Below are 19,051 nucleotides of genomic sequence, written 5' to 3'. Positions count from 1 at the left end.
AGTCTAAAGAAAGTAAAAAGAATGTTGAGACCCGTTTTTGTAAGGGTTAAACGATAAGAACGTCAAAGAACGAGTCACAAACCAAGAAGCGTGGTTCATAACACGCCGTGAGGTTTTTTAGCTGTAAGTTACCATAGCAACGCACTAATCAATCAAATGTTTTTTTCAAGGTGAGAAGTAACTCTTTTTAAAAGCTCTAAAGGTACAAAAGGGGACACTATATGTCGTTTGACAGGGTATCATGGCCAACCTTGGGCGAAGCTTAGCAGCATACAATAAACGCGACACAAACGAAGAAGGTTAAAATCGTAAAGAAATTACGTATAGATTACCAACATATTATCATCAATTGTGCATACATTATCAGCAATAAGAAAAGCCTAATTATTTTCTAAGTGTTCCTCTATAGCTTCGATATTATGAACCATCATTGTGCTTGACAGAAGATGTGTCTAGGGGATTGGGTCCCCTAAAATCATATGATGTGACTCCAAACACAACCGTCACACGGCCTTCAAATTTAGCGCCCTTACGTTCCGCGAAGTTTAATGTTGCGAAAATCCGTTACGGAAATTCTACATTTAAGGGTCGAGGCATCGCCCACCAAATTTAGCAGACGGTTTCCGCGTGGCGTCATCAGGATAACCTGGTGGTGTGATAATGATCAAGTCACCATACGGACATTAGGTCAATAGGTACCTAGTACGCGTTCTTGTATTTTATATTTCTGCGGATTTAAGTTGGGTTCTGAAACAAATATACCCAGAGAGAGAGAATAGATGAAGATTGCGAAAAGCTTAAGGTATTCTCGGGCTGATGCATGTAGATGCTATCCTGTCGTTTAACACCTGAGACATGGTGCAGAAAAAGAAAAATGTTTAGTCGGAGGAACAGGTACAGAACGGCACGCCCTTGTCGGTTCCTTCTGTGTCTGTTCCGTCGACATTTTTTTTTTTTCCATTTTCAGCTTTGCAGTTTTATGTGGTGAAGTATGTAATTAGCTATCAGCACCTCGCCTGCGCAGTCAGTCTTTTCGCTATCCCATAAGGTGATAAATATTGTCTTCTTTGGTCATAAAGTTAGAGTGCGTTATATTGAACCTAACAACGAAAGATTTGAAGGATGCTAATAATAAAATTCTAAGTAAAATCTGCAAAAGCATATTTTCAGATATTTTTTTTTTACATGTATTGTTTGACGTTTGCAGAATGTGACTCTTCGTTTTCGAGGTCGGCTTTTCGTAAAGAGTACGATTCGGTCAGCATAGTTGTTGGGCCTGACAAGTGGTCTGTCCGAGGCAGCAGACGACAGAAGCAGGAAGGCGTTACTAAAGGAGAGAAAAAAAAAAGGAGACAAATAGGCGAGTTAAGGGAGCGCGGCAGAACAGGGACAGGACGAGCAAAGGAGAATCGAAGAGGACAGGCGTCTCGCACGGCTCAGGAGGCCCGTCTCCGGAACAGAGTTAAAGAACCTCTGACACGCCAAAAAAAAAAAATTTTTTTTTCATGCTAGGCGTTGAAATGTCATGTCGGGACATTACAAAAAAAAAGAATTGTTTCACTATAGAGTTCCGTAGTTTTTTTTATAAAAAAAATAGAAATACGAGGCCCAATTCAAAGTTCCCGCCAGTGCACTGTGACGTCACAGTGTACGGCAAGGTGTCGGGGCGGTCAGAAGGGAGGCACCGACCTACGTCACTAAAAGTGGGTTCGCAGGAAGTCACGTGAGTTTCACTCCTCGTGCTCTCCGCGACCGTGCCTAAGACTTTTTTTTTTCTCCTCTTTGTACGAGCGACCGCAGAAAACGAAGTTTCAGTTCTACTAGTTCTTTATCGCTGCACCGTTCGTTAGTTTGCGTGCTGTAAAAGTTGAGGACGAAGAGTCAGTGGATGGAGGTCAATGATGAAAGCGTTGCGAGTACAAGCCAGTGTACGAGTGCATACCGTCAGTCTGATGATACAGAGCTATACGGGGCACAAAAGAAGCTATCAAGTTTTGAAAAAAAAAATATTTTAGAACGCTCGCAGAAATTATAATTGCTAGCGTACGACACGCCCAATTGCATTGCTGAAGGTTCGGACACCGAGGTCGTCGAATCTCCGTATACTCTCCAGGCTGAAGATGCCTGCCGTCTCTCGGAAATGCATCCAGTGTAATCTCTTCTTCAGTTGCTGAAATACCGGGACACTCCCTCACACAGCACCTTCTAGGCATTGTAGTTGATCACGCCAATTCCCTGACTCCTCTTCTTCTACCTTTACAGCAACATTAAGCGATGAAAAGCAATTGTGATTGCACAGGTGTGCACACGTCTTCCAACATAAAGAGACACTCTAGTTATTTTCGAAATTGAATATCGTTGTTGCAAGACGCGGCGAGGGAGCTCCGTTAAAATACTCTATTTTAATCCAAACGGAGAATTATTTGCCCCAGAGATCAACTAAGCGGAGAATGAGCTCTCCGCAACGCCCTAATTTCTCCGTAAAAAAAAAAAAATAATAATAATAATAATAATAATGCTGGCTGGGCTTTTTAAATTTTATTACTTGAGCGCGGAGTCCAACCGGGCTCAAACGTCAAGGATCCAACTGAAGATGTCCACCGCTCCCTCTCTCATTCTCAACTCACTCTCATTCAGATTCCACAGAGGAAGGTTTGTTTCAGTTTGAGCAGTTCCGCTATAGTATTGGCGGAGTCCGTTTTTTAAAGGTATATTCATCTAAAATTTCCGACAAAACAAGGCGGTATATCGATACCCCTAAAAAAGGAACGGTTAGATATTCCACTAAGTTTTATTTCGGCGGTTTCTTTCTTTTTTGATCTCTCTCTCGTAACTATTTATATTTCACTGAATAAATATGTCTTCGTCATTGGTCCAGTAAAGCATTTTCGGTAACTCAATATGAGTACCTTCTGCGCTTCAACAACCTTTCAATACTTATTGTCGTTTTAATTCGTATTGTAGCTAAGGCTACGTACCTACAACGTAGTCTATAACAACAAATTTAAGCGAAAGAATCTTCAAGAAAAAATCGTTCAGCCTTTCCACTCTCGTGAAGAAGGAAGACCAGCGGAGCTGTACTCGATACATTGTGTGCTTCTTCTTCGTCGTCGTCTGTTTTTCGCGCTGTTTCCTACGATGCATTCCCACCAACGCGCCCACCTATCCATTCTTCTATTATAGCTGGAAAGGTTGCCGCTATATACGAGCGACGGCGGAAATCATAGTGGTTGTGTGCTTGCCGCCGTCGCTTATAGATGGCGGTAGCTGTCCAGGGAGGTTTGTGTCGACATACACGGACACGATCCTGGGGAACCTAGCCCTTAACAGCTCCGCTGTAAAAGAAGTTTGACGACAAACGTTCAAACTATCATTTCTTATTCGTGTGAGCATAGAATGCACTACCTTTCCCCCTTGTTTCACAAACCGAACCTGCCATCGCGAGTAATTACTAATTGGTAACAATTAACAGTGTAGGCGCGTTTACCAAAAGGGTCAATTCGAAAGAGCCCGGAAACAATATACCGGCGAGCACTAATTCTGTCTTTCCCCTCCTTCTGTTCCTCGTAGATGTTTGCGTCAGCAATGTGGATTCTTCTCGAAGTCATCCTGGTGGGAGCTTTGATTATCTACCAAACAGTAAGTGCCGGATTTACGACTGTCGTAAAAGCGGCGAGACAGTGCCGTTCTTTCGCTTCGGCCTCGGAGCAAGACTGCCGCGCCAGTCAATGGGTCCTACCCGACCAAGCGGAATAACCGCGTGGGGCACACAAGGAATGAGCGAGGCTGTGCTATACGGATACTGATATCGCTGCCGACGTCGATACGGGAAGCGAGTGAAAAGTCTTAAATTTATCTACTTTTGCCGAATAACCCCAGATGTTTATTTAGGTATGCTATGCAGTAACTACCATCTTAAGAAACGCTGGACGCGCCAGGTCTTTATAAGGTATTCTATCGCTCTCCTGCCAATGAGATTGAGGCCCGCTAAGATCATAACGCCCTGCCTTTCTTAAGCAGTCAGGGCCTATACGGAGCGCAAGTTCGTCCGCTTCTTTTGCAGAGGTTGGGGTGGCGTCTGAAAGACACCGAGTTCCGGCTGGCTCTGATTGAAGGATAGTGGGTAGACCTCGACGGCAGCTTGGTTCGAGGTCTACCCTCTATACTTGAATCAGAGACAGTCAGAGCTCGACGTTCTCACGTCACCACAACCCCTGCAAAACAAGCAGGCGAATTTGCGTTCCGCCTGGTTGACAAGTGGTTCCGAAAGTGGTATGCTTTTTTTATATTAAAGGTTTTCGTGATTTGATTGTCTGTGTGTGCGCGTGAGTGTGTATGTGTGTGTGTGCGCGTGTCTGTGTGTGCGTGCGTGCGTGGGTTTATAGCTAAATATGCCGGAACGCAGCGTAAATGTAACAATTCTCTACATTATTTTAATCTTAATGGCCAGTCGTTGTAGAGAACGGGTTTTTATTTCTCTACTTTATGAACGTGTACCCATATGTTATGTAGGACATAAATTAAATAGATAATCCTCAAAGTGAAAAAAAATACCGGTCTCAATTATAGTTATTGATTTGTCAAGAAACGTCAACGCCAGACCATAAAAACGCGATACACTCGGGCTTCTGGCTTCTTCTAGACACTTATTTTTTTTTATTTTTTAGAAGCAACAGCTTTCTGATTTCACCAATTCGTGAAAAAAAAGAACGCTTCGGTGATATGTGCTTACTGCTAAAAACCTAATAGACAAAAAATTAGTGAGAGACGACACCCGCCGACATACGTTTCCAGTAGAAGCGCGGTCTTACTGACCCGGGGCCGTGCGTAGACCTCCCGTCGCGATTACCCGGTTCCTCCTCCTCTCCACAGACCACCAACGAATACGATCAACGATAAAAACTCTCCAATGCAGTTCGCTAGTGAGCTCGTCACCACTTGCCGGCTGCAGCAAATGGGGACGTGCAGTCACCTTGCGCAGGTCACAAAATATGGCTTTACGACGAAAGAGAAGGTCACAAAAGTACAAGCGCAACGCAGTGCGGAACGGGGAATTTTACGGCTCACTCGCGGTCTTCCGTGAAAAGAGGCGTCACGTTTTCCTATCGAAGCCCCCCTGCCCCACTATGCTCAATCTGTCCTCCGCAAACGAAACTCTCTGATGGGCAGCAGAGGCTCGTTCGCCAGCTAAGCCGCTGCTTGGGATAATGGACGCCGAGGCAGCCACCTTCTCGGGTGAACACACGAGAAAGATCGATAGCGGGCGGACTCGTTCGCGCTGCGCCGGCGGCTTCGGCTTTCGCCAATGCCGGAGCGCACTCTCGGGAAAGCGAGGCGGCGGTGGCGGCGGCGGTGTTCTTGGGGACTCCGCAATCCTGCGCCGTGCTTCTCCCCTTTGTTCGCTGTAATTGGGGCCTCGCAAACACGGCAGCGCTCGCACCCGTGAGCACACGTCGTAAACAGGCTAGGGCCGAGGAAGAAGAGAGCCAGAGGCTGCAGGGGCCGCCCTGGGCTGCGTTTCGCCTTACGATGCACCGCAGTGAAGTCCCAGCGAAGCCAATCGAACGCCGTACGAGGGTCACGTGACATTTGGGAGGCACGCAGCGAGTACTAAAGTGTTTCTATAGGAGTGGCAGACGACAGTTCTTACTGTGCCTTGGACTGCACTCTTGTCAGACTCGTTTAAAACGCTGCGACGTGCGGGGCACGTAGTCACGTGACAAGTTCAAAGGACTGGATTGGCTGGGATGCCTCGTCTATAGTTTCCGCTCCGGTCCGTCGTAAGGTGAAAACGAGTCTAGCCGCCGCCGCAACCGTCCTCGGCGCGGCACTGGTTGTCATCAAACGCCGGTGCCTCCTACGCCTGCAGTCTGTGACTAGGCGGTTTAATAGGCTTCTTTTTTTCTACCGCCTCGCGGTCCTTTCGCACGTAACGACAGGGGAAAGGTCGCGAGTGTAACTTGCCAGCAATTCGTGAACAGTTAACGTTTTGGGACCTATTATCTTTATAAAGTTTTCTAGATCCCACGCACTCACCTGATTGTACGGAAGGTTTCTTGATCGAACATATGTTTCCATATGCATCAAATATCGTCGTGTGTACCACCTTGATCATACTATTTGGGGTGCTCGCGGATATGTTTTACGCAATGTGCCAAACACCCTTCACTGTTGAAGGAATCCTTGTCGTGACGTTCATAAAATTAGAACGCCCCTCTTCCGCAGCGACGCCACCGGTCTTCAAACAATACGGCGCCGTGTTGTTTGCAGACCGGTGGCTTCGCTGCGTTTGCATAGGAGCTAAGCCTTTTTCTTTCTTTACTTTTTCCTCAAGTTCGCTCCTTGCAAATCTTACACACAAAAAAATGCACCATTTTTGGGCAACGCTGCACAAAATCGTAGCGCGATACGTTAAGAAACCGAATTTCGCGGTCGATTTAAAGAGCCTGGCCGCTCCTTGAATCACCCGATAGATTGGGTCTCAACGTCGCCGTTTCTGCCGCATAGCGGCAACACCGGGAACGAGATAAACCGGAACGAAGAAGATGGAAGAGTCGCGCCGCGCTACGGCTCCCTCGTGAACAGCCCGATACAAAAAAGAAAAGAAAAAAAAGAAGATCGCGCTACAAATTGGGCGAAAAAAAAGTGCACTTGTGGTTGGCAGGGCTGTTGAAAACCAAGAGTTGTTAATACATCATTCAAAGACAGCCCGCAGACACTGTGTGAGGCAGATTTCTGCGATCTTTAGACATGCTCAAAGCAAACGAGCTTCGAACATCCCTGCGGTGTGTCCCTAGATGTTTCTGCCATCATGTCCGCAGCGAACACTGTCTTTTGTACGCATGATGAAGAGCAGTGTAACTTGGGCTTTGCGCTACCACGGGACATGATGTGCGGAAAGAGCTCTGATCAAGTCGAGCAAGATTTGAAGCGCAGCCGACCGAACCTAGACAGATGGTGATGCGTGAAAGGGCCTTAACAAAGCCGTATATGGTGCTGGGTCTTGTGCACTTACCACGGGCCAACCCGGGGCGTAGATATGACACCATAACAAAGGGTTTAGTTGGGCGAGTTGGTAATGAACATGGTTAAAATTGTCTCTTCTCTCTTCCCTCTTCACTGTTCCCTTCTGTTTGTGCGAAATTTTAACCATGTTCGATATGACACCAGTTTTGAGGTAGCATTGGGCTGGGTCTCATGTCCAATGAGTGAGTAGACGTTAGAAAAACGCTCGTGTGTCTACTTTCCCACGCAACAATCGGAGAGCCAATCACCGCAACTTACGGAGGCAGCTCAGCGAATGACAATGCCGAAACATATGTTTAGACCAAAAAAATGCAGTCTGAGTTGTGACATTTAGCGATGCAAGCGTGACGTTTTACACTGTTTAATGTCACAACTCAGACTGCGTTTTTTTTTGGTCCAAACGTGTATTCCTGCATCGTCATTCGCTGAGTTGCCTCCGTAAGTTGTGGTGATTGGCTCCCCGACTGTTGTGCAATAAAGTAGACGCAGGCTTTTTTTGTTCTTTTTTATGTTTGGTTGCCACCTGTATTCGATTAGTAAACACGAGAGTCAGCCGAAAGCTGACGCAGCGTCCGTGTGGCGATGTTCCGCAAATATAGTGCGCGGAACCTGAAAAGGCTAGTTACCAACCAAATAACAGAACCTAAGTTAAAAAAAAAAAAAAAAAAAAAAAAAAGATTCCGCCTAATGCTCAATTTTCTCAGCGCACTTGGCAGTCAGCAGAGTGTTGTTGTTTTATTTTATTTGGTGCGTTGAGTCTTTCCTGGACTGGGTATGTTTCGGCTCACATTTTACAGTGAAGACGTCCCTGCTTCCTCCGCCAATCGCAGTGGAAATTTGCTCTCCGACTGCTCCCAAACAACACCGAAGCGCGGCTTTCCTTTGCAATATTCGCAGGGCCAGGTTCTGAAACTAAAAATTTCAAAGTCCAAATCAGCTTACCGGTGAAACTTCTAAGCCCGAGTCACGCGACGCGTATCTCTGACGACAGCGGAATTTTTCGTTGACTTTCCGTCGTACGCCGTATACTTTGGTTTCGGTTTCTGCCACGAGTGGCCAAAGCATCGCGGTCCCTCTCCGCTCCCGAATGAATCAGGGATCAGCCGTGGTAGAGAGCGCTTGTCCCAGAGCTACGCGAGGAAAGCCAAGAAAGAGCGGTGGATGGCATTAGGGAGAGCCCTTTTGCTGCCTAATATTTTACCCCGAGGAATAAGGTTCCTCAGGGGACGACGCCAAGCCCGAGACGCGCTGCCGCGTCGCGTTGGATAAACAACGCGTGGTCGGTGGAGTGGGCGGGGGGCGGCTAAAATTAGCGATCGCGCCTCCATGCCCCGCTTGCGGGGAAACGCGCCGCTCGACTCTCGGTAGCGTGCCGCGATGCCGAAAAAATATTTAAAAAAAAAGTAACGAAAATATAGGAAGTCCCTGGAGGAGCCGCGTGGTCGAGAGGGGCCAGTGACGGAGAGAGAAAGCTGTTTCGGCCGCTCAAGTGCCGCTCTCAAAACCTTAACTCCCGGATCGCGAATCACAGCGCCATTTTTTTTGTTGGTTTTTCTTGCTTCTTGATAGTGTTTGTTCCCGCTATACGTGAAGGGTGGAGCCTTGTCCGAGAACCAAGTTCCTGTGCGTTTTCTTCCTGTATTATTATTTTTTTTTAACGTTTAAATTTTGTTAGCGCGCGCTGTCCGCTGGAATGAGTATCCGAATTCTGTGCCTATTTTAGTTGCGAAACAAATCGCTCGCCATGGAATCAATTTTCGCGTCGCCAATAATTATCTTGGGAAACTTTAAAAGAGTACATAAAATTGAAAGAATAAAACTCACAGGACAAGCGCCGGACAACCACAAAAGAGTCGGATAATATAATATTGTTCTTACCTTCTACTTATCTTGGAATATATACTGCAAAAATAAATCAAACATTTCTTCTTTTTTTTTTTTTACGTAAGTGTTTATTTACGAAAACGAAGGCGCTAAAGTCCAATCGACATTTAAGCTACAAACTCACCTACAAAATTTCCGCGCGTCCAGTTCTCTTGAATAAACGCAGAAAAACTAAAAACTGCATTCAAACGCAGGTCATATGTCAAAAAGCGTCTACCTTGAAAAAAAAAATCGATATATAAAAGATCATGCTCACTAATCCAGCTAACAAAATTGTTTTTTTTTTTTGTTTTTTTTTTTTGTTTTTTGGACTTAGCAGTTGGTTATTTGTCACGCCTGCGTAAAAGCAGAAGCACTGACATTATTGAAAGTGAGCTCCTCTGGCCACTTTATCCGTCCGAGTGTATATCATATTTACAATAAAACGGAATTTTCTAAATTCTAGTTACGTGGATAAATGGCGAAACTAAGAAATTTCAAATAGTTTACGTGTTTTTGACACCTAGCCTTACCTAGAAATAACTCATAATGAGCATAGTTACAAAGCAAACAAAACTTTAGCTGACATTAAACGCCATTGGAAGTTCACTTCTCAAAACACAAGGGGTATCGCCTGTGACACTGTTGTCAAATCGCGACTGTAATATGCTTCATTAGTGGGGAACCCTCGTCAGTTGCTTCAAGCTGTATAGAAAAAAAAGCCGCACGTTTAATAGTCCGTCACTTCAAATAAAAAGTCAGCGTTTCGGGAATTAAAGGTAAAGTTAACACTGCACGATATACTGAGGAACTTATGCTCCATGGCTTTTTAATGCCACACAGCTTTATCGTAATTTTTCGGAATCGACGAAGCAACCGTATTGTAAACCGGCGCATTACAACTCCCCTCGAAGATATAACAGTTCCTATAGCTAGTCCACGAACGAACCTTTAAATGTATTCAACGTTGCAACTGTCGACCGCACTGTGGGACAAGCCGCCACTGTTATTCTATCTGTAGCGCAGATGTCAAAGGTGAGCTTAAAATACACGACCTGGCCCGATGTTGAACTGTAACTATAGGTCACACTACTAGAGGGCCATTTAGATGTGATAAAACTGAGATTAAATGAAATTAGGGAATTTTAGCAAACCGTTAGCGTGTTCCGCTTACCGCACCGCTGGAGCCTTTGAAGAGTGATTTTAAGCACGCGCCCAACTGTTACGGCATCACTCGGGCGCGCACTTAAAAGCACGCTTTAAGGGCTCCGGCACTGCGGTACGCGGAACCCGGTAACAGTTTGCTAAAAAGTCCTTATTAGGAACCTTTAGCAAACCGTTGCCCTGCTTCGCGTACCGCACTACCGGAGCCTTGGAAGCATGCTTTTAAGTGCGCGCCCCGCGGCCACGGTACCACCCGGGCGCGCGCTTAAAAGAAGGCTTCAAAGTCTCGGAGAGTGCGGTATGCGGAGCACGGCAACGGTTTGCTAAAGGTCCCTATTATTTGATCACACAGTGCCGCCACACTCCCATTGGCTGGTGTAAGCGGTCGTGGGACCCTAGTGACAACCAATGGCGTTCTCGTCGCAAGTTGCGGCATGAATCTGGGTGCATAAACGATTGCACGGAGGTTTACCTAATAAAAAAAAAGAGCTCTACGTTTGACAATTTTGTCAGGTATGACGAAAATACTGCGGCAACTTGTTTTGATGTCCCCATTGAGAACCAAGCGACAGGGAGTCCTTTTTATTTAGAAAGGAGGAACTGTTTAAATTAAGGTGCGACCCCACCCTTGGTTAGTGTGATTCTGAACCAATAGACGGCGGTGGGATCGCCTTCCAGGCTTGTACATCAATGCGAGAAATCGTGCGTGGTGGCGCTTCGATACAGGGGGTATATTTCTATGTCCTGAATTTGGCATCCCTGGTCCCTGGCTTGTTCTTCTCTGCACGAGCTTTCTTTGGAACGCGCACGGCTGCGCCAGTTCTCGTGCAATGGGGCCAATTACCTACGCTCCGAGCTCACGTCTCAAGCAAATGTGGGCAGAACAAAACGCGAAAATCGTCCTGAGCCAAATGGCGAGACACATGCATAACAAAACCACCGACGCCTTGAAAAATATAAAATTGCCCGTGCGCCGCTATTGGTTCAGAATGAAATATGTGTAATTGGCAGAGGCCGATTACACATATTTCAATGTGATCAGATTTATATTGTCACGAATGAAGGTGACAAGACGACGAACAGTGAGCTGAAAAATAAAGGTTTTATCGGCGAACTTGTGCCCAACAAAAATAGTAAAGAAAGAGCGTCGAGTCCGGCAGCAGAAACCAGGCGGCGATTCGGCAGCGTAACAGACAGCGAGAGCGAGACTGACTCGACAATGTCGAGGGCAGCTGCTTATCTACAGTGCGTCAGTATCTCGAAAGTTCGGCAAAGAAAGTTCGAGCGTCACGTGCTCGGGGCGAGGATGAACTGGCACTTTTGAGAACAAGAAATCAGGGCGAAAGTTAAGTCTGGTGCAAGAATGAACGCGAATCTTCTAGAAGTCCGTGACCGAGCGTTGCTTTCTCGGCTCTGCGGGCGGCAACAAGACGGGCCGGCCCTTTTGTCGTGCATGTATTTGGCTCTTCGTGGATTTCCAGGAAAACGTAATGACGTGATAGACATGGGTTTCCAAAATTCTAGCTTGAGAAATTAACTACCTAAAATGTCAAAACAAATTAACTATTTTTTGGGCGGTCAGGTGTCTCATTTAGGTAGCTGAGTGCTTAGTTTGACCAAAACCACGAGGCTGGAAAACACAAAAAATGACACTCAGGTTTAGATGTTGAGTTTGGTAAACCCAAAGCAGGACTGGTGCGGGAGTATAATAAAAAATTGCCGAGGTTAATAATTCACTCGCAGCAATAAATTATAATAATTAATTTTAATACGAATCCAGTGATAAATGCATGACTGAGCAGGCAAAGATTCTGGGTCTGTGGATAGCTTTTGCACATAGTTTAAGCAATGTACAGTCTGTCACAAAAAAAAATTACAGGATTTTTTTTTCTTTTTTTTTTTTTTTTTTACCGCAAGATTTAACTAGGCATCGCCAAACGCTCATTCTCCGCCCAAAGGTAGCGCTAGAGGTCACAACCAGATATCAAAGTTTTAGCCCGATCCGATACCTTATTCAAAAGTTATAAGTGATTTTCTGAAAATTTCAATGGGAAAATAACGGCCGACGTAGCTTTCGAATACCTGGGGCTCTAAGGCACCAGAAACCGAAAACGGGCAAAAACGGGCTCCATTTTCTCATTGAAATTTTCAAAAGATCACTTTTAACTTTTGAATAAGGTGTCCGTTCGGGATGGAACTTTTGAATCTGTTTATGACCTGGCGCTACCCTTGGGCGGAGAATGAGCGTTAGGCGATGCGTAGTTTATTTTTGCTATATATAAAAAAAAAGCTCTGTAAATTTTTTTGTGCCATCCTGTACCAGTCTTAATTTGGTGATTTATGCGCGCAAGTAGTGGTGTGCATAAATAAAAAAGATGCAAACGGGTAGAGTATGACGTTGCATAAAATACAGTGTAAGCACGCACATGGTACGCTCATTAAGACTTAAACAGCGCTACATTTTACGCTAGCGTTGAGCGTATCGAAAGTTGAGCGTGCATCAAAAGCTAAAGTTTGCACGCATGTACTGCTCAGGCAGTAATGTTTGAATGTTCATAGTACTTTATTACCCTAAGATTTGGTGTAAGTTGTCTCCTGTTTGCTTACAACAGAAAGAAGGAAACATTCTAACTCTGTCTAGATAGAAAAACTCCACCCGCTGACAGCTACCAATTATCTCGGCGCCGATTATGAGTATTCACTGCATGCTAACGGTCCTGTGCTTAGAACGAGTTTTTCCCACGTGATTTTACACAATCGCAATTGTTTTTGACAAACAACGTTTACCCAGGCCAGCGGTCACATCTGAAGCTTATAAAATATTTTGTATTGATTGTGGCACCCGTGTCAAGTTTTTTTTTTTTTTTTACAATCCGCGAAATAGAATGCTCCTGGGTTACCTTGGTATGTAATGCATGTATCACACAAAAAGCACGAAATGAATCGCAGTGGGAAACGAAAACAATAATGATAAACAAGCGTCCGTGTAATCACGCGAAAACTGAGGGCCTTGCACATATGCAGAAGGTAGCTTCGTTTCACTAAATACATTACCAGTAGAGTATTTGATTTTATCGTGTGAGCGAAGCGCAACATAAAAGTGCGAGCATACTGCCCTGAACTACACTTCCAGTGAACAAGCGCACCATCCAATGCATCGAGCTTGCTTTTATAGCCTTTTTGGTGCGCTGAAACTTTTGAAAACATAATTATAATCAATTCAATTATTTCAATTATTTTTATTAAGTACGCCTATATGAATGTTTTTGTTGTCGTTTTTTTTTTTTTTTTTTGTCTTTTGCGTTTACGTGCCATTTTCTTAGTTATATAATATTTTACAGTAGTCCGACAATTATAGTCTGTTTCATAAGTAAGAACCGCATAATCAAAGATATAGAAAAAAAGAAAAGAAAAGAACGCGCGAACACACATTAAAGTGCAATGTAACGGGGTATTCATAATTAGTCGTTAGTTTTTTAGAGAGCAGGAGTTTCGTAGGGCGACACTGTTACCCGTTGAAGATTATAAAAAGTGCTGTACAACTGTTAGCTCGGTGTCTTTAACGTGCATTACGCAGTATATGTGGTACATGATCGCACAACGGTAGGATGCAGATGGGCGACTGAGCCCAGGATCCCGGCTAAAGCAATTGGTAAAGGCGTTTTTTACAAGTACCGCCAACCATTGTTGTGGAAACGCGCTAGACACGTGCCACGAGTGGGTGCTCCACCGCCATTCTCTTTCAAGGGCAAGGGCGAGTCATTTGAGTGCTGCGCCGCCATTTGCCTCCAAGGGCCGCTCGAGAGACGGGCCTCGTGCACTGGCACGTTTGAGGTTACATGAAAAACCTGCGTAAACGGCATCGAGGGGATTTAGTCCCTACAGGTTTTGCAGCGTGACCTCCGTGCCCTGAAAGGAGCTCGCGCTTGAGCGTTTCTCCATGTGCTCTGGTCTGCGGTGCCACAACACACTCGGTCAACGATCCCCCACCGCACTTGGTTTAGCTGGTTTAGCCTCTGAGGTAAACCAAATGAGCTACGCTTAGAATATCGGCACTTGTCCTCCCGATATTGTTGTGGGCGCCGCCATCTTGTTGGTTAGTAACAAATCAAACGGAACGGCTGATCGTCATGATTCAAAAGTGAGACTTCCTCGGCATTTGGTGTCAGGTAGCTCACGTAATATTGCTTTGCTTTTTTCTCGAACTGTTTAAACATTTGTGGAGGACGGAAAAGCGTTTCCAGTGATTTCAGATAAAATTTCAGATAACTGCCAACCATCATTTTAAGCACCAAGATGTGTATGGAGCGTAGCTTATTTAGTGGCTCTAGTTTAGCCCGACCATATTGTCGACGTGCACGACCGAAAGCGTCGCTCTGGTCGGCTTTCCACGATTGGCCGAACGCTGACTATGACGTCGGAAAGGGGATTTATCATCGGCGGAAATAAAAGGAATGAAAGAACTTTAATTTTGACGGTGTTGGCAGTGTTCCTTTGAGAGCGCAATGATTTCAAGCTTCCACCATGCTATTTACAAACACCATTGAACTTGTTGTTTGCAAGGTAATGACGTCACAAGAGGGAACCATAGGAGGGAGCCACCAAAACATTTCGCCGCTAATAGGCACAGAAAGAGAACGAACATTTTAACTTCGCGCTCTTGGCGATGCTTCAGTTGCTTCATCAGCCCGTAGCGTTTGCTGCGCTATGAACTAAATATCTCACAAGCCAAACCAACAAAAATTACTTAACACGCCCTAATAAAAAAAAATGCGGGCTTATTTTAACTCACTGGAGATCTTTTGACGTGCAACCGAAATCTCAGATTGGCCTCCGTCGGATTGTGGACACCTCGGCCGATATTTAAATCCGACAATTATAGATTCGTGGGCCAGCGCGTTATCTCAGAGACACCGAGACGATTTAATGTTTTGTGTTTTGTCTTAATATCATTGCTACTTAAGAGCCACCGAGGTGGTTTGTGAAACAATATATAGTCTAACCATTCCGACAAGCATAGTTTGATTCCGAAAATGATTTTTGCAAGTGATAAAAACATTAAAATGTTTTCGCATACGTGGCGGAATCTGAAATGGCAGAATGCATTTTATGGCTCCCATTTCATTTGGATCGCGACCGGCATGTGAACCGACGCACAGTAGAACGCGCGAAAAGGAGCTGTGGTGCACCCGCAGTCTCGTGCTTGTTGTTCTGACATCTCTGGCTCGCTCACTGCGAGCATCCAGGCATCTGACACCCTGACATCTGGTGCTTTTTTTGTCTTTCCCGTGGCGTTCCAAGCGGCACACGACGGAAAATGCACATCAAGCTCTTCTTGAACACGTGTCGCCATCTGTGTTTTATAATAAGAAACTACAATTTGCCGTAACTTTATAAAGGTAAGATACATAAAAAGAAAGTCATAGGCCGTCAAAAAAGCATGAAAACGTCATGCACGGTGGGGTTGCACCTTAACGTTCTTGTACAGGGGAGAAAAAGTAACATGCGTAATTCTAGGAGGCTTGAGGCGTGCAAGCGATTTTATTAATTTCTTTTTGAATCTTTACATTTAACCAAACATTATGTTATTACAGGACGATGCCGAATCTTACGTTATCGGTGCTGCAAAGAAACTAACAAGAAACAGCTAGTGCAGATCTCTCCGGGACCTTAAATCAATATAATGTCAATACAGGCTGTTTCTTTTTACACGTAGCAAATTTTAAGAAAAAAGTAGGTGGCCCTTACACAGGTGTTTTTTTATTGTATATTTAACGGACTGGGCGTACGTTAGACGGGGCAATATGTATCTTGATCCGTCGTCTAAATAACTAAAATTTCTTAATCAACTGTTAAGTATTGACTTTATGACTCGTGTGTTAATTTCAGTTTGAAAGCCAATCACTACTAATGGTTAGACTAATTTAGACAATTCACGAAAAGGCATTCGCTTTGAGATATTTAGCGATACGTTTTGAATATATGTCGGAAATTCAAAAAGTGCGCTCTCGAAGCGGGAAGCGCACCGGTCAGTATCAAGGAACAAGGGTGGGAAAATCGGTGGCCGAGTGGGCTAAGCTTGCGTCTCAGCTCGGACAAATTCCTCATCTGCAGCTAAGACACCGATCACCCGTTGAGGCGCACCAACATCAAGGCTCTATAAACATACAAGGGTGGCCGCTGCTCTTTTTTGCCTCAGCAGCCCGTGGTTGGCCGAAGCGTCGACCGAACGCTGCCTCCCCGTTTCACGATAACTTGGCGGACTGTGGGGGCTGCGGCGCCCTCGACCCAATGAGAGCGTCGGAGAAAGTTACGTGATTACACTCCAGGTAGAGGCCACGGAGGCCTCGTCCGCACAGCGACAACGCCACATCGCATCCGCTCCCAATTTGTTTCTCCTTGTAGCACCGTGGCCGTCAGCGATCGCAGCCGTGGGATCAGTCTTGCACGCGTTACTGAAACAAAAGTAACCGATTACAATTACGATTACTTTATTGAAAAACGTAACTCATTACACTAATCAATTACTGCATCACAAAAGTAATAGAAGAAGTACCAGAAAGTAAGTCCTTACTTTTCACGTTACTTTTCTAAACTTTTTTTACGCAATCGAAAATGCAAATTTATCTTCAAAGTGGTTACATTTTTTTTTTAAATATTTGTCATTGGCGCCTTGTTCAGCTATTCCTAATAAAATTCGTCACTTCCTTCAGTAATAGATATATACATAGAGAGAGAGAAAGAGAGAAGTAAAAATGAATAGCCACATGCTAAACTGATAGAAACCCCAATCTAGAAAAAAAGATCGTAGCTATTTTTTTCTTTTATTTAGAGGTGGAAAGGGGGGGGGGGGTGTCCTTTGTCGTGGCTAGATGAGGTCAGTGCAGAACACAGTCGCATATGCCGCGGCAAACCCGGATCGTAACAACCCGTGCATATGGGAACGAGGCACTCTCGAGAGCTGCACAGTCAAAACGTCGCTGAGCGCGTTGATGCAACATAGACGTTGGTGCAACAGAGACGAGTAACGCACAAACAGACGGAGCGTTTTTTTGTTGTTTTTTTTTTTACGTACAAAAGTTTAATTTAATTTTAGCTCTTTCGGAAACATATACTTGATTACTTTCAATTGATTCCGGAAAAAAATAATTTAATTACAACGAACGTTACCGCAGAAAAAATAATTTAATCGTTAAAAATTTACAATAAAATGTAATTGAATACAAGTAATCTGTTACTCGTCACGTACACGTCTGCGTGTAATCGACCGCTCAAAACATCGCCCTGGCATTACCACCCGGCACAGATTCGCGGCTATGCGGAGGGCAAGTTCGTCTGCTTCTTGCGCAGGGGGTAGCGGTGACGTAAGAACGCCGTGCCCTGATTGGCTGATCGCGACCCCTTATCTGAGCGTCGTCTGCTCCTTTGCAACGTCGTCTGCTCGTAACGTCGTCTGCGTCTGTCTTACCTTTCCTGCGACTTTCGGAAGCGCAGAGGCCAGATTCAAGGAACGATCTTACGCCAAAAATGTGCGTAAGACAAAACTTAAGAACAAATTCGTATTCACGAAACGAAATATTCGTAAGTTTTGCGCAGGTTACGACGAAATCCTACGGCAGCTCCGAAGCTGTCTTACGCAGCGTCGCGGTCGCGACGACCCACGGACGTTTATTTTTCTACCTGCGCTTCTGACGCGTCCCGACTTCAAGCAGCAAGAAAAAATTAAGAAGTACTTGAAACAGACCACGACGAACAAGAACGCTGGATCCACAAACACCCGGGAAAAGCTCCAACGGCCTCGATTCCACCGAACGCGACCAAACGAGCTGGGCAGTTAGGCCTAACAGGCGCTCCGCGACTCGGCGACCGTCTGCCCACGACCGGCTGGCGTGCTGAATGGAATATGCCCGCACGACCCTTGTGAACCCTTTCCGTATTATACTTTGATCGCTGACCTCAATTTTAGATTAAGAGGTCAATTTCTTCCTCTTGTTATCTCCTTGTTTCCCGAGGCAACGGTGACTCTCGCCGGTGAAAAAGCGGTGAATCTCCGACAGACGCAGGAAAGGTAAAGCAGCCATCGCTTTGACTAGCAGTCGTAAAGTAGACGACGTTAACTGCGCCAACCCGCCGACGCCGTTTAAGAGTGAGGGGTCTCGCCGCACACGAATGGAGGGAAAAAGTATTTGGGAGGGAACTTGCGGACACTAACACGCTCACTCTCGGTTCTAAGCAAACAAACCTCGGTGCCTAGGGACACCTCGCCAGTGAGTCCTTTGACTTCCCTCCTTGATGCGCGTCTGCTAGTTTTAGACAGAAACAACGTACCGCTCGAGTTATTTCGTCTGCCCTCTTTTAAAGGCGAAGTCGAGTTCGCTCCGAAAGTCGCAGGAAAGGTAAGACAGGCGCAGACGACGTTGCAGCGGAGCAGACGACGCTGAGATATGGGGTCGCGATCAGCCAATCAGGGCTCGGCGTTCTGACGTCACCGCTACTTCCTTTCTCATGCGCAGAAGACGAAAATGAGCCCACTTGCGAGGCGTATAGATTGAGCAGATGGCTGTCTCATGAACTGTTCCCGAAGAGCTCGCTGCTCTGGCGGACGGCTACCTTGTAGCGGTAGACGTCCATCCGAAGTCGGTCGGTTTCGCAACAGACGACAGCGGTGCCTTGGCGCAGTGCAACGCACGCTCCCGTGACCTGGTGTCACGTGCCTTGCTCCGACGCTCTTATTGGGTGGCGAAAGCCGTAGCCTCCACAGTTCGCCAAGTTATCGTGAGACGGAGTAGAGAACGAAGAAGTGTCAGCCACTCTTCGATACATTATTTTAGAGTGGCCCACCCTCAATAATCAGGCGCCCTGCGATCTCCAAAATCTTTCAACTGCCGACAAACATGGACAAACCGATGAATGTCTCAAGGATCATTGACTTTTAGCACATGGTATACGTTGGTCTAGCTATCATTAGGGATTGCCTTTAAAACCGCAATCGAAACGT

The 19,051-nt window shown here is 45.6% G+C and overlaps 1 protein-coding gene across 1 annotated transcript in view; it reads left to right on the top strand.

Moving 5' to 3' along the window:
- LOC8036209 (probable G-protein coupled receptor 158) overlaps positions 1–19,051 on the top strand; it is a 229,250-nt gene that overhangs the window by 158,671 nt on the left and 51,528 nt on the right. The window contains exon 5 of the mRNA XM_029991980.4: positions 3,571–3,639. Within this exon, the coding sequence (XP_029847840.2) occupies positions 3,571–3,639 (69 nt within the window). The remainder of the gene's footprint in view (positions 1–3,570; positions 3,640–19,051) is intronic.

This window comes from Ixodes scapularis, unplaced genomic scaffold, assembly GCF_016920785.2.
Source record: "Ixodes scapularis isolate PalLabHiFi unplaced genomic scaffold, ASM1692078v2 PGA_scaffold0__279_contigs__length_252992795, whole genome shotgun sequence".
NCBI classification, from domain to species: domain Eukaryota; kingdom Metazoa; phylum Arthropoda; class Arachnida; order Ixodida; family Ixodidae; genus Ixodes; species Ixodes scapularis.
The sequence above is the reverse complement of the archived record's forward strand: the minus strand, read 5'-3'. Positions and strand labels throughout refer to the sequence as shown.